Genomic DNA, 15,769 nt, shown 5'->3' on the forward strand with positions numbered 1-15,769 from the left:
TCCATTCTTCTTAACGAATTCTTGTGAAGCAGCTGACAGTAACATGAACGGTTAGATGTTACCGAACGAAAGGACAAGTCTTATCCGATAGACTTCAACGTATTACCCTAATCCCTAATCGCACAACCTATTTTAAATATATTCTCATGATTTACCACATCAAAACGGATGTTTCGCCATGTTCTATGTATTTGCTGAAGTCGCAGTTTCTTCCTGTGTCATTTCTCTGTTTCGGATATTCTGATAGTGCTGAAGATGGTAGGAAATGTGGGATTCTCCATTTTTCTTTGTTAATGTAATTTTACTTTCGAAGCTAAAACTTGAATCTTATTTTACGTCTCAAATATTGCGTAATTTTACCTCATCCTCTGGGTGGTACAGACTTTGATGGAATGAGTTATCGAGTGAATATATTGAGGATGAAAATAACAATTCTAGTATTGGACTGAATCCATTCCAAATAACCACCAAGGGGAAAAGGTTACGATAACATGATCAGATATAATGAAGATGAAAATGTCAATCAGGCCGATGAGATACTAATCACGCCATAATAATACCAGTGAAAGTATTTCTTCCTTCACATGTGAGTACCGCTACATGACCTTTCAAGGCGGAAGTAACTAAGCTCTTACCCAATTTAAATATTTGTTGAACATACTATTACCCTTGCATTTCTTTAGTGCAAGAAAAAAGGTTGGCAATTGGCATACAACAAATAAGCACACACATCGGAACTATCAATCCCCAAGAAATTTGCGCTTCTTTGTTGTGTTCATAAAGGGCCTGATGACCCATTCAGTCTGAGCTTCGTCCTGTTCCATCGTTCCTAATTTAACCTGCAACATGAAAAGTACCGGCAAAATGTTAAGGATACCACGGTTGAATGACAACACCCGATTCATTAAGAACTATGGATACCGGCAAAATGTTAAGGATACCACGGTTGAATTACCAAGCCAAGACAGACTCCAGAGTTCAGATGAGTCGGGCAATAGTCACAGAGAAGTGACATTTTAAATTTTAAAAAATCACATGAAATTTTTATAAAAATCTCGGTGGAGACGGTGGCAAGGGTTCTGATTGTACGGTTTGGGAACACCATATAATTATAGGTTGAACAAAACAAAACGTCATATTCATGCGAATTGACCTTGCGTATCTCGAATGAAGTACTGAACCTACTTACCTGATACAGCCGCATTTCGAACCGGGGGCCTATCTCTTTCAGTTCAATCGATTTGGGACCACCACGTTTCTCATAAACATGATGCCTGCATGATTTCACCAGACTTACAGCCACCATGAAAATATTAGTTGGTGGAACATTGTTTCACAACATAACTACCTGAACGAAATATAATCTGATTGATTTGCAAAAGTGACAATTCGCTTTGTATCCGGCTTGGGCACAGGAAATAGATACTTTAAAATGTTTGCAGTCCTTTGACCGAGCTGCCAACAATTGAAAATTCCACAAATATTATAAAAAGTTCATAATAGATTGAAGGAAACAGAAATTGGACACAGGAAATAGATACTTTCAAATGTTTACTGTCCTTTGACCGAGCTGCCAACAATTGAAAATTCCACAAATATTATAAAAAGTTCATATTAGATTAAAGGAAACAGAAAGTTCCGGCACAATCAACATGATTTTTGGTTTTATAATCATTAAAATCCACATAATTCTGGAGGTTTTATAATCATTACAATTCAATTGTTGGCGTTGTGGGAAAGGGAGAGAATATTGACCTGAAAAACAAGTATGTGCATGCACATATCATATTTTCACATGTACAAACACATGCGCGCGTGTGTAGAGAAGTCTGAGAGATAGAAGATAAGGCCAACTGATAAAAAAAAGTCAAGATGCACATAAGGTAGTGATCACAAGGATCATGCCCATTAAGAAGTCAACTAAAAAGTCTACAGGAATTACAGATGTATTCAAATGACTATGCAGTAGAGTGATTGAAACCCACAGAGGTGCAAATAGTTTATGGAACATAATATCCGGTGGCAGATTGAGTACGAATTTTCCACAGTTCTATTAAGATAGGAAAGCTGATGGATTTTGAAATTTCAAAATTCTGTATCCGTCTAACAGCAAGGTTGCAGCCACGATCATTCAAGATTAATAAGATTATATTGTTAAGTGACAGGTTAAAACAGTGGATGCACGAACCCGCATTAGGTTCAACTTAATCGAGTAAAATCGCAAGCTTAGACAACAGAGGCAAGAAAAGGAAAAAATCAGACAAAGAAATATAACCTTAGTAGAGAAGTTGTCAAGTATCAGATGTGGGTAAACCTCAGGCATTGTTCCAATAGCTTTCCTATCCTTAATGTCGTGTCTTGTAACCTACAAGAGATTGCTAGATTGCAATATCACATGGAAAACAGGATCAAAAGTTGTATGTTGAACGAAGTATAATACTAACCACATTGAGTAAACCAAAGCTAGCAGTAGGACCAAAAGGTAAATGGCTTATGATCATACCATCTGGTACACCACGATGTTCATGGACTAAGATAACATCTGTGAAATCATGAGCTCTGCAAGTTTCAATAATCTCTGACAAAACCTGAAACCAAAGAAACTGATATAACTTGTGCACTTTTAGCGCTCAGTTTCTCCGCATGCAAGTTAAATCGAAAAGCTTTACATAAAAGAATTTGGAGTTTTCAGAATTTTCTGAGCATTGCAGCAATAATGCTAAAAGAATGATCAAAGATAATTTCATTTTAAAAAGTCAATAGCAATTATGCTTGACAGCCTTCTTAGACCATCTATCAGAAGGATGCCAATTTATCATCTCTATGCTCTAATGGGTTTCATTAAAGATAGAACAATGCACCCAAAGACAAGGTAAAATAGCAAAAGTACGACAAACTTAACAATACACCAACCTGACCACCTCGATTCATTCGTTGTGCATTTGGAAAAACAAACTTCAATTCCTGAAGTAACAGACATAACATCTATGAACACATGGCACAAGCAAGGAAACTAAAACTACAGGCGATAAGAAGGTAACATTTCTTGGTGCAAAGTGACAGCTAAAACTTAGGAAAAATCAGACTTGACCACCTTCACAAACTGTGTAAGTGGAGCACTAGGATCGCGTGATGTTGTGAGCAAAATTTTGGGATCTCTGTTGGTTGCGTTAACATATTCGTCATCAATGGTTGAACGGGGAACTGCATTTAAGTAACGACGATGCATCAGTTTAGAACATAGGCAATTGTCCCCTAGAAGTAACATCAAGAACATAGCATTCTGTGATAGGCTCAGAATTAACATTTTCCTTTTAGGATCCTCCTGATAAGTGACATGACAGGATTATCCGAGAAATATATCAAATCACGAGCCAAGGCTTACATGTAGTCATGAATATTTCACATATTCACATATTGTCATAATGTGAAACAAAACTAATTGCCCGGTTGTGGAAATTTGAGGATATGCTATCATTCTGTTGACACATTGGGTGTGGTCAAACAACTTTATAGAATAACAAAAAATCAAATCGAAACAAAACAAAATAATGAGCAAATTTACCAATGCAGATTGTAGAGAAGGAATAAATACCAGCAGTATGCTCATCTTCAAGATCAATTTCTTGGCGAAGGGCTGCCTCTTCATTTCTGAGCTCAGTGGGAATTGGCTTTCCTTCTGTTCACAAGGGAAAAAGGTTGAATGGACAAAATTAATTTGATAAATAAAATCCTTAATTCTGTTTGTTACTCATCAACAAAGAAAAATCAATAACCTGCTAAGGCTTCCCGGATTTTTCTCTTTTTCTCATAGAGCAACCGCTCTTTGACCTCCAAATTTTTCCTATAAAGATACTCTTTCTTCAGCCTCGTGTTCCTTTTCAACATTGTCCTTATTAAAACCCTAAGATGCCTTCACAAAATCACAAGTGGATGAAAAACAATTTTTTTCACTATATTTACACAAAATATTAATATTCCATTTGAAAGCATTACATGAGATCTCTCACTAAAGTTTACGTAGAAATAGACAAATATTGTGTAGATATTTGATTTAGTCTTTGACAATATAATTTATTTGATTTGTTTTGATGACATAAAATTAATACGGTAACTTAGGTAGGATAATATTTTGTATCTCTAATTTTTTGGAATTTGATTTACCCATTGTATATTATTTAAAGGTGTGCATTCCTAGTGAAATAAACATACTAGGATTTTCCGTTCTTTCTTTTTTCATGGCACCAGAGCCGTAAGGTTTTCTTGTAGGCCAATCTTTTTTTTCCTTCTTTCTTCTTCCTAACCTTCTGGTCGTTCCACTATGTCTACTGAATCGCAGAAGTCGTCCGAAATTGTCTGGTAAAACTTCTGGGTTTCTCACTTCTCTTTCCGGGAGTGAGTAACCTCTCTCCAAATTACTGCCCATCATCTAAACAGCCACAACTACTTGCAGTGGGCTCAATCTGTTGAGATAGAGATGTTCGGTCATGGAAAATTAGGGTTCCTCACTGGTGAGCTTCCTTCTCCAGCTGCCACCGATCCCTTCTATAAAAGTGGGTTGCAGAAAATTCTATCGTCCTAGCATGGCTGATCAATCGATGGAGCCAAACATTAGCCGCCGCTATTTATGGTTTGCAACAGCAAAGGAAATCTGGGATGCTACCCGTCGTATGTATTCCGATCTAGGAAATGCCTCGCAAATCTTTGAGCTACGATCCAGATTGAAGGAACTAAAACAGGGATCTAATTCTGTCACGCAATATTTCTCTGACCTTCAAGATTTGTGGCAAGAGTTGGACATCTTTCTTGACAATATCTCCATATGTGCTGATTGCAGTGTCAAACTTAGTGCCCATATCGAAAAAGAACGGGTATTTGACTTCTTGGCTAGGCTGAACCATGATCTTGTTGATGTTTGAGGCCGTTGTTGCAAGGGATCCTTTCAGTCCGCTGAGGATGCCTTTGCAGAAGTTAGGCGTGAGGAAATGTGAGGTAAAGTGATGCTCTCTGAAGTTTCTCATACTGCTTTCCCTGAAATGTCTGCATTGGTCTCAAATAATCTGCCAATCGAGAAAGGGGCCAAGGTAACCAACCTTGGTGCGACCATTGCCATCAACCCGGCCATACCAAAGACAAGTGTTGCGAAATTCATGGCAAACCAGCCAACTGGCAGCCCCGTAAAAATATATGGTCGTGTTTTTCAGGCCCAATCAGCCCAGGAACAGCCTACTGCCTCTGGTATTTCAACGCCAGTCACGAAGGAACAAATAGAGCAAATCGGGGAATACTGCCGTCTTCTTCAACAGTCATCCTTAAACCCTTCACCTACTGTAGGATCGTGCTCTTTAACACAATCTGGTATGATACACTCTGCTCTTATTTCTTGTTCCTCTCAATCCTGGATTATTGATTCCGGAGCTTCTAATCACACGACAGGCACATCAAGTTTCTTCTGTAATTACACTCCATGTTCTAGCCATACTACAGTTAGGATTGCTGATGGTACTTTAACTCCTGTCACTGGTATTGGCAATGTTCAAGTTTCTAAGGATATTTTACTCAAATCAGTCCATGTTCCATCACTAACCTGTAATCTCATTTCCGTTGGTAAACTCATTGAGGATAATAAGTGTGTTGCTAAATTTTTACCTTCATATTGTCTTTTTCAGGACCTGCTTTTGGGGAGGACGATTGGCAGTTTTAAGATTCACAATGACCTTTACACCTTGAGAATACTCTGTCTTCACGTAGTCAATCTCTTATGTCTAGTGTTAATTCTACCTCAGATTTGAATTTTAGGGAAATAAGATTGTTGCACCATAGGCAAGGGCATCAAAGTTTTTCGTATTTAAAACGTTTGTTTCCTTCGTATCCCTTAATAGAAATCTTGATTTGCTTGATTGTGCAATATGTCAACTAGCAAAATATACTCGTGTTTCTTTTTCTCCAAAACCATATACACCATCTTATCCATTTTCCTTAATTCATACTGATATACCAATAACCACTCATCATGGAAAATGTTGGTTTTTAACTTAAATACTGAGAAAATAAAGTATATTAACAAATGTAGAAGTTAAGTTAACATGAAAAAAACGATGTCGGAAAATTCGATCAGGCAATCAAATTAAAAAAAAATTCTTCAATCTTCAGTGGGTAAATAAGGAACTCTAAAAAAAGGAAGAATCCAAAAATCTTCGACCCAGACGATTGGATCCAACCAAAAACTACACAAATTTCAGGTCAAACCACCGATAATCACAGTCCATAGTCAAATCCAGATTAATTAACCAACAAAATTCTTTAATTAGCATACATAATCCAGTATGCAAAAAAATCTGCAAAAAATAGAAGATAAATAAATATTGAGAAAGCGATTTACCTGATTGTGAGAGTTGAGAATCCAAGAGTAGGCGAAAAAGTGCGAAGCGAGAGAATGAACAGAGGGAGGATGAACAAAATGTGGGAGTGAAACGAGAAGGGTCACAACCCGAAGATATTAAAATGGACCGACAATTAAGGTAACATTCTGAACATGGGCCAGATAGCTAGGTGTAAATGGGGGCATTGGGTCAGCAAGTACAACGAGTGAGCCCATTAGCCTTCGAATTAAGCCCATGTCTTTTGATTATCTTTTTTCATTGATTGAATTTATATTTTATATTTTTTTATTGAATTAAGTCATGTGTTGACACTCCACAACAAAACGTAGTTTCTGAAAGAAAAAATGATCACCTGTTAGAAATTGCACGTGCCCTCATGTTCACAATGAATATCCCAAAATATTTATGGGGAGGTGAGATTCTTGCAGCTCATTTTCATTAGTCATCTACCTAGCCGACCACTCCAATTCCAAACACCCTTTTCTCTACTCATTAAAAACTTTCCACACACCTCTACATCCCAACATCTTTCACTTAAAACCTTTGGATGCACAGCCTTTGTCCATGTTTATGTTCACAATCGAAGTAATTTGATCCCCGAGTTATCAAAACGGTCTTTATTGGCTACTCTCCCATGTCAAAAGGTTGTCGTTGTTACTGTCCAAACAACAACAAAAACTGTGTCACTTGTGTCACTTATTTTAGGACACCTTTTTTCTCCTCAACTTTGCTTCAGGGGGAGAACTCGGATAAAGCTTGTTGGGACATTCCTCCCTTTCTTGGTATTAGTTTGGACACTGCAACGATTCTCTATCCGAATTCAACACAAATCAATGACAACATCTCATCATAGCACACCCCATTATCTGACACAGGGGGAGCACCAATACCACATCGAAAGATACAAGTCAACTCCAGACGAAGAAAACTTCAGGAAACTAAAGACATCGTGAATCCCAGTCATAGCCAAGAGCACGAACCAATAGCAGATCCTCAATCAGGCATCACTCTCGATCTCAACTTACCAATAGCAATTAAGAAGGGTGTTAGATCTTGTACACAACATCCCATTTCCACATTTGTCTCATATTTGAGTCTTTCTCTTTCATTTCACGTCTTTAACTCGAATTTGTCTAGTGTAAACATTCCCAGGTCAATCCAAGAGGCTCTAAATGTCCCTGAGTGGAAAGCTGTTGTGCTAGGAAATGCGTGCCTTGAAAGAAAATAATACGTGGAGTTTGGTAAAATCACCACAAGGAAAGAACACAGTGGGTTGCAAATAAGTGTCCACAGTCAAGTGCAAGGCGGATGACTCGATTAGGAGGCACAAGGCTCGTTTGGTAGCGGAAGGCTTCACTTAAACTTATGCAATTGATTAGACTGAAATGTTCGCCCTCATGGCTAAACTCACTACCGTGAGAATCCTCTTATCATTCATTGGCAGTAAATCTTGACTGGCCACTACATCAACTGGATATAGAAAAATATTTTTCTTAATGATGCACTCGTCGAAGAAGTTTACATGAGTCAACCTCCTGGATTTGAAATAGATGGTCAGAAGGTTTGCAAACTCAAAAATTCCCTCTATGAACTGAAACAATCCCCTCGTGCCTGGTTTGACAGATTTTCGAAGGCCGTAAAAAGGTTTGGATACACTCAAGGACAAACCGATCATACACTCTGTCAAACACTTCTTGCAAAGGAGAATCACCATCATCACAATATATGCAGACGATATCAACGTCACTGGAGATGACAGTGAAGAAATGGAGAATATTAAGTTGAAGATGGCCAAGGAGTTCAAAGTCAAAGACCTTGGAGCATTGAGATACTTTTTGGGTATGAAAATTGCTAAAGAGCAAAAAAAATATCTCAGTATCCCAACGCAAGTACACTTTAGACCTATTGGAAGAAAAGGGTGTGCTAGGTTGCAAAACAGGTATGACTCATATTGGGTTGGGGAATAAAAGCAAAATGTTTGAAGGAGAACCAGTTGATGTAGGACATTATCAATGACTTGAGGAAAAACTCTTTTATCTTTCACATACTCGACCTGATATTGCATTTGCAGTTAACTTTGTAAGTCAATATATGCATTCACCACATCAAGGACACCGCAATTTAGTCTATTGAATCATGAGACATCTGAGCAACTCCAGGGAGAGCTCAATTTTTTGCAAAAAAAATGATGACAAAGTGTGAAAGAATACACTGATGCAGATTGGGCTGGTTCGATTGCTGACAGAAAATCAACACAAGGATGCTGTACATTTCTATGGGGAAATTTAGTAACTTGGCGAAGCAAGAAACAATTAGTGCTTGCAAGAAGCAGTGCAGAAGCCGAGTACCGAGCTATGGCACACGGAATATACAAACTTGTATGGATTAAGAGAGTAATGAAGGAACTGAAAATAGAGTACAAAGATTTTATGCATCTCTATAGTGACAATAAATCAACCATAAGCATAGCTCACAATCCAGTTCACTGTATATGAAAAGATTATCAAAATGGAACATGTATCCACGTCTCACCAACGAGCTGATCTACTCAAAAAAAGCATTTCAGAACAAACTCGTGAATTCCTTGTTGGCGAGCTTGGTCACATCAACATATACAAGCTTGAGGGAAGAGTGTAGAAATAGATAAATATTGTGTAAATATTTGTTGATATTTGATTTAGTCTTTGATAAGATAATTTATTTAATTTGTCTTGATAGGATAAAATTAATACAATAACTTAGGCAGGATAATATTTTTTATCTCTAATTTTTTGGGATAAAATGTACATTCCTTACAAAATAAAAATACGAGGATTTTCCATTCTCTCCTTTGTTTAAGCCTATGGCCCATATTAGCAAAATGTTATCAAGAAACGTTATGAAGATTTTAAGATTGAAATGACCTAGTAAGACGAAAATGACATTTTTAATCAAAATCTAGAGAAACATGACAATAAGAAAGCCACAACAAACATCATATGCAAACACATTAAACAGAATAAAACTCAAAGAGTTAGAGTATGCCGAAACTAAAATGCTTCAAACTTAGTATCTATACAATACCTTAAACTAGGACAGTAAATGAATCGAATCAAGTCGAACTTAAAGAAAATTTTAATATGCGAGCTCCAATTCAAATATATGTATTCGAAGGTCGAACTTTATTAATTTTCGGCTCGAGTTCGATTCAAAATTTTCGAGCTTGAATTCGAGCTTTTTCGAGCCATTGCTAGAATAATGGCTCGTTTGAAGATCCACTTTGGCCCGAAAAATAAAACCCAAATTAAATCATATAATAAACATTGGGCAAATACAATTATGCGGCTAAAATAAATTTTTTACAAGGTAAGAGTGAGCTTTTGCTCACATAAATAAAGACACTTTTCTATCGCCTCTTTGACTAAGACATGTTTTCGATTGGATTATAGTTCAGTAAAATTTAAAAAAAAAATAATTTATTGATATAATCATGTTTGGTATATCAACAAAATGAAAATAAGTGATCACACATCACACATTCTTCTCTTTTGTAAAAACGCAAAAAAAATATTCGCAATAAATAGAACAAATTTTGGAGTATTACTTCAAATAATTCGTTTTTCAATCAGAAATAAATACACTTATATTCGTAAATCTACACTAATTTCACTCCCCTTATATTTCAAAATCTATATTGTCTAAAAGATATTTTCTGAAGTAGTTTATAAACCCCAAATCGTCAAGCATTGAAACTTAAAAAATCGATTAGAATTTTCAATCAGAAAGAAAGACAACTATACCCGTAAATCTATACTAATTTCACTCCCTTATATTTCAATATATTTTATCTATATTTTAAAATATAGATTCTAAAGTAGCTTATCAACCCTAAATCGCCAAGCATTGAGACTTCAAAAAAATATATATTAAAATTTTCAAAGCCCAAATTAATCGTAGACAGTATTACAAACGGTAATTCCTCAATATAATATTAAAATATCAAATCGCAAAAAATAACAAATACCTGAACAGGAGACAAAAACAGATGCACACAAAGAAGACGATAAATTGGGGAAACTGTTTGAAACATGAGAGGGAGGCTCGCGACGGAGAGGAGTAAGAGGCTTTTAAAACTGAAAGTCAAGCAAGAGAGGAAGATTATCAATTTTTTAAATGGAAGTGTGAATTGGGGTAAAATCATAAGAAACAAAAACAGAGCATAGAAAAAGGCGTGCTTACCGCGGGCAAAAGGAACAGCGAGATTACAATATGGTATATCCCAAGTTTTATTTTGATTCAGTTCGGTTTTTTCGTAATAGGGTTGGGTACTTTCATTTTAAGGTGCAAGACTTTAATTTTATATTTCGAAGAAACGGGGAAAACAAAATAAATTACTCAAAATTTAGTTATTTTGTCATATTTTAATATTATATATCTACAAAATTTTGTAATAATGTAATTTTAACACAGTAAAAAATTATACATTGTATTAGATAACATATACGTCGTATAGTTTTACTTGATAATGATTCTTTTTTCTCTACATAAAAATAGAAGTGACGTGCTAACGAAACACAAATGTGAATTGACTTGGGTCACTCGTGTGGTTTCATCTCAAATTAAAGAAAAAGCTTGCCTTTGTGCCAGCGCTACAATCATGTCTGGACTATCGGATATTCCGTGCTCTGCAAATGCTTGAAAATTTGATGTATTGATTTTAAAAAGGACTAAGAATTGCCGCATGCCATCCTATTATCTATAAAAGTTTCTTTTCGAGTAGACGCAGCTTATATTCATGATGCACGAATTGTACACATTTATTCAGAAAGCAAGCTTCTGCTGATGGTTTTACTCTCCAGCTTCAAAGAGACTAGCTTGTCAGGAAGAATCCTGAATTTTATGCAAACAGAAAATTTTATTGTCACTGTTTTCTTTCGCTACCGGCAAGAAACAATAAGTTAAGTGCATACTCAAGTCTACAAATCAGATTTGATGCATTTGTTTTCCCATTGGGATCAAATGAACCAGCTTCCACTGCATAAAAATGCTTGTAGGCACCCATGTCTCATTTCTTGAATTCAGAAGAATTGAAGTAAGGATCCCAGAAGTCTGATTCAAGGGCAGTTTCACCAAATTCACTTGTTTCTAGAAAAGAAAAGAACTCCAGATACATAGTTTTTCCTTCTGATAAACTTTATCTGACAAAGGTACTGATCAAGCACTTCTGCTATTCGCCTCACTCTCCATATGATCATCATAACTTGTGGAGCTCTCCTGTGCTTGCTCTACAACTCTATTCTGCAGCAAAGTATCATATCGTTTAGCACTCAGTCTTCGATTATTATTACCTTTTGCAATATTTTCTCCTACCTGTCTGAACAAAATAATAAAATACCTGCATCTTAATGGAATTATCATTATTTATTGAGTCGGTATTTTGTTGCCTCTTCACAGGAGAGCTTATAACCATAGACTTCTTATCTGGCGCCGAACCATTCTCTTTTACGAACCCATTTTCTAAATTCAAAGCCGAAATGTTCCGAAGTTGTTTCCCATTCGTTGTCTCAGAGCAAGAACTCGCAATATCAATGAGACAGTCCGATTTTCTAGTCGTAGAACTCCTTGAAAGACGAGAAACAGGCCGTGCGACGATTGATCCTGAATTAGTTTCACTTTGTGACAAGGATCTTGAGTGCCTTTTACCCGAGGATGATCTCAGATCATCTGCACTCTTTTTGGAGGACAAGCAGACGGCTTCTTGATAAAGGCCTTGTCTAAAATTCACCACTTGTTCTTCCAACCGAACCACCTCCTCTTCTAACACAGCCACCTCGGCTAGAAGCTCGAGTGTCTGCAATATAATGCACCAAACAGCAAATCAATTACTATAACCAATTCATCTAGGACTTCCAAGAAAATATAACCAGACTCGGAACATATTTCGTGTTCTGCATTCTACACTGTGTTAACCAGATCAAATAAGGATTGCCAGCACCCTTAATCAGAAATTCGAATTATAAAAATGAGATTACATATTGAGGGAGATATGGAGGAAGACGAGGCAAAGCTCCTAAAGGTCTATTAAAAGCTCTCTCTAAAGCTCTGTGGACATTCTCTTCATGTCTCAGCTTCTTCTTCAGATTATCAACCTGTAATGTTGAGCTAAAATTAGAACAGAAACAGAAACAAAACACAAACACGATCAAAACAGATTAAAAAAAATGGCTAAATCTTATCCAAGTTTCAGCTTTCAGTGCGAGAATGGATTAAGTTTACATCTTCTGATAAGGTCAGTTTTCTTTCTCTTGCTGACCGGCACCGATTTACCCTGGTTTTGTCCGCTTTTTGCAATTTGCCTCCATCCATTTCCATTTTCTTCCCCTGCCAAGGTTTGGATTTATCATTTACTGAGCAACAAAATGGTTTCTTGGAGAGAAAAAATCACCCAAGATTAGTGACAAATTCACAGTTCCCATTAATATGAGAGGAGACAAACTTCAAGACTGTAAAATATAAACACAAAACTCACATTTTGAAGAAACAAAGGTGGTTTCTTGGAATTAATAATGGTGCCAAATCTACCGTTCATTTGCTCCTAATTTCTGCAACAAATGCGCATACAAAACCAACTTCTCCTCAAGAAACAGAACAGCAGAATCGTATGTATCCCCAAAAAAAAAAGAAATGAATAAATAAAAGCACAAGTGATCCTTGAACAAGAAAGAACTTTGCACTTCGACTGAGAGAGAAAAAATAGTGGCAGAGAGCGGGAAAGTTGAAAAAGACGAAACGTGAAAATGAAATCACTGAAATGGGAGCAAATCAATTATTATTCAGTGAGCGAAGAGCAAGGCATATTCATTTTTTGTGGATAAATAAATAAATCTTGGAGGGATTGAAAAATCTTGGTGTTGGCAATGGTAATAAACAAGAAAGACCATCTCTGGCGACTGATTGACCGAACGCGCAGCTGTAGAAAAGGCAAGGTTTTAGAGCTTCGATGCACATATATAAAACACACCAAATTAAATAACAAAGTTTGATTGGATTGACGATCGGCTTAAAATTTTCTGGCCATCCAATTAATCAACAAGAATGGCGTATGATGTAAAATTTATTTATTTTATCCATCGTTTAATTCACTTAAACTTAATTAACAAAAAAAAATTCTTTAACACAAACTCTGCATGCATATTATATTGTCAACCACGTGAGGATACGGCATGCACGCACGCAACTTTCTGGATTTAGAATATTTAATTTTTCACTTTAATCATATCCCAAAATTATGAACAATATATTGTTTATTTTATTTTTGAACTCTTTATTAGTCCCCACTCAATTAATTATGGCTCAAGAGTTAGATAACCCCCTCCGTCCAATTAACGCACACGCACACTTACTTAATCTTGAGGTATTAATATTTGATTAGTGTTTTTTGAATTTGAACTCAAAGTGATGTTTATGATTAATCAACTAGACAAAAACTGTGTGACACGGTCACACGAGTCATATTTTGTGAGACGGATCTCTTATTTGGGTTATCTATGAAAAAATATTAATTTTTATGCTAATAATATTAATTTTTATTGTGAATATTGGTAGAGTTGACCTGTCTCACAGATAAATATTTTTGAAATCGTCTAACAAGAGAGAGACCTACTCAATCAACTATGCATTATATAGATAAAGTCGTACAATATTTGATTATAATAAAATGACTAAATGAGCCTAAAATTATGCGCATTTTTTTTTTTGTTTTTATTTATATATTTTTAAAAAAAATCGAAAAAATTGTTTTAAATGCTCACACACACATTCTCTCCACACACACGAAAATTATAGGGTTTTGGCTCTCTAGCAGCCACAATCACTTCCCCAATCTTACATCCATTCTTTGGTGAGATTTTTGAAACTTTTGTCAAGGAAAAACGTTAAGCAATTGTTCTTCGTTCATCCTCCGCATTCTTTAATATCATTATCCGTTTATTCGAGCGTTTATATGCAAATGCATTTTCTAAATCTTTACGCATCAGTCTTGTTATATACTTTTTTTTATGATATTTATTCATGAAATAAATTTTTATATATGAAATATTTGAATCAAAACATATATTTTATTTTTTCGAGGAAATTATTACAAATAAATCTCGAAATCAAAAATTCGTTATAAATTTGAGATTATGACAGCAGTTTTTATTTGTATTAAACGAAAAGAAACTCTCTAACTATCATTTATTTAACAAGTATGCCAATTTACTGACAAAAAAAGGCATATTAATTGCACTAATGAAATTCCTGAGATATAATAATCACGTGTGCCAACATAGAGTGAAATCGCAATGAGGATGACGAGCAATTAATTAAATCATTATAAAGAAATCAATATTTATAAACATATTATAAAATAAAAACAGGATAATAAAATTTTAAGAAATATTGCATAAAGCTTGAGAAGTAAATACAAAAATTTTCGAACATGCGATGTTACTGCAATAAATCATTTTTAGAATTCGGTATTTATTTTAGCAAATTGTTGCAAATACACCGTACATTATTAATATGATCGAAATGCATAATAATAATAATAATAATATAATAATAATAATAGTAGGTCTCTCGTGAGACGAAATGCATAATAATAATAATAATATAATAATAATAAGAGTAGGTCTCTTGTGAGACGGTCTCACGAATCTTTATATGTGAAACGGGTCAATCCTCACCGATATTCACAATAAAAAGTAATATTCTTAGCATAAAAAGTAATATTTTTTCATAGATGACTCAAATAAGAGATATGTCTCACAAAATACGACTCGTGAGACCGTCTCACACAAGTTTTTGCCTAATAATAATAATAAAAGTATCAACCCAATATTAATTACTTATCTGAGGCCAACCATTGAAATTTGATTCAAAGTTAAATGTACGAGGTGCGATCAAAATTAGAGTAAGAATTGCATTTTGTCATGTACTAGCAAGAACGAGCAAAATTGAAATTCAAAATTCTCTCAGGTGGGTGCAATGAAGCGTAATATTTTCATGGTTTTTAAATATAATTTTCATGTAATCAATAATCCTCTTATCAAGCACACCAAACACACCCCTAAAGTCGTGTTTATACGGATAAATTATTAATTTGAGAAAATTTTGAAACTAGGTTTTATGTTAAAAGATGATATATTTGGAATTTATCACAATGACATAGTACAAATCATTAAGTTGACGAAAACCGAATAATCTAAGTTGGTTACAGAAACTGGTCCACATATAATCTATGCAATCAGTTTTTTGTCAAGTTGTCCTCCTCTCAAAAAGGGGCCCCAAGAGGAGTGAATCAATGTATATATGGATTCGTCCCTCTCATTTGCTGGTAATGCAGAGTGGTCCGAGTAGCTCTCTTT

At 35.4% G+C, this 15,769-nt stretch overlaps 2 protein-coding genes across 9 annotated transcripts; both read right to left on the minus strand.

Annotated features, from left to right (window-relative positions):
- Positions 1-532: 532 nt before the first annotated feature.
- Positions 533-10,531, minus strand: LOC142552740 (uncharacterized). Of its 6 annotated transcripts, none has more exons than XM_075662643.1 (11): positions 10,511-10,531; positions 10,387-10,471; positions 3,777-3,913; positions 3,596-3,679; positions 3,095-3,204; positions 2,914-2,964; positions 2,445-2,588; positions 2,276-2,365; positions 1,349-1,455; positions 1,190-1,274; positions 533-839 (listed from the first exon to the last, which is right to left on the minus strand). In XM_075662643.1, exons 3-11 carry the CDS (start codon positions 3,886-3,888, stop codon positions 741-743), a joined length of 882 nt encoding a protein of 293 aa, XP_075518758.1. In that variant the 5' UTR covers positions 3,889-3,913; positions 10,387-10,471; positions 10,511-10,531; the 3' UTR covers positions 533-740. The 6 variants fall into 6 exon arrangements, with proteins under 6 accessions (XP_075518758.1, XP_075518922.1, XP_075518676.1 ...); XM_075662807.1 differs by lacking the exons at positions 10,387-10,471; positions 10,511-10,531 and adding exons at positions 4,773-5,587; positions 5,650-6,016; XM_075662561.1 differs by lacking the exon at positions 10,511-10,531 and having other exon boundaries at positions 10,451-10,469.
- A 478-nt stretch (positions 10,532-11,009) lies between these two features.
- LOC142553056 (uncharacterized) lies at positions 11,010-13,341 on the minus strand. 3 transcript variants are annotated; one of them, XR_012821905.1, is made up of 6 exons: positions 12,892-13,340; positions 12,639-12,743; positions 12,395-12,511; positions 11,758-12,213; positions 11,333-11,660; positions 11,010-11,252 (listed from the first exon to the last, which is right to left on the minus strand). XR_012821905.1 is itself a non-coding variant. In XM_075663200.1 (5 exons), exons 1-5 carry the CDS (start codon positions 12,949-12,951, stop codon positions 11,617-11,619), a joined length of 777 nt encoding a protein of 258 aa, XP_075519315.1. In that variant the 5' UTR covers positions 12,952-13,341; the 3' UTR covers positions 11,308-11,616. The 3 variants fall into 3 exon arrangements, 2 of the variants coding, with proteins under 2 accessions (XP_075519315.1, XP_075519198.1); XM_075663200.1 differs by lacking the exon at positions 11,010-11,252 and having other exon boundaries at positions 11,308-11,655; positions 12,892-13,341; XM_075663083.1 differs by lacking the exon at positions 11,010-11,252 and having other exon boundaries at positions 11,308-11,660.
- Between the last annotated feature and the right edge of the window lie 2,428 nt (positions 13,342-15,769).

The sequence above is a fragment of the Primulina tabacum genome, chromosome 1, assembly GCF_025594145.1.
Source record: "Primulina tabacum isolate GXHZ01 chromosome 1, ASM2559414v2, whole genome shotgun sequence".
NCBI classification, from domain to species: domain Eukaryota; kingdom Viridiplantae; phylum Streptophyta; class Magnoliopsida; order Lamiales; family Gesneriaceae; genus Primulina; species Primulina tabacum.

What these genes read in the sequence shown, in the direction of transcription:
- LOC142552740 (XM_075662561.1), bottom strand. An exon ending in AATCCGGGAAGCCTTAGCAG is followed by an intron (nt 3,680 to 3,776) that starts GTTATTGATTTT and finishes CCTTGTGAACAG; the next exon opens with AAGGAAAGCCAATTCCCACT. An exon ending in TCAGATTATATTTCGTTCAG is followed by an intron (nt 1,275 to 1,348) that starts GTAGTTATGTTG and finishes GAAATCATGCAG; the next exon opens with GCATCATGTTTATGAGAAAC.
- LOC142553056 (XM_075663083.1), bottom strand. Translation starts at nt 12,951, where the DNA reads ATGAACGGTAGATTTGGCACCATTATTAATTCCAAGAAACCACCTTTG. An exon ending in AACTGACCTTATCAGAAGAT is followed by an intron (nt 12,512 to 12,638) that starts GTAAACTTAATC and finishes TCAACATTACAG; the next exon opens with GTTGATAATCTGAAGAAGAA. An exon ending in CTCCATATCTCCCTCAATAT is followed by an intron (nt 12,214 to 12,394) that starts GTAATCTCATTT and finishes ATTATATTGCAG; the next exon opens with ACACTCGAGCTTCTAGCCGA.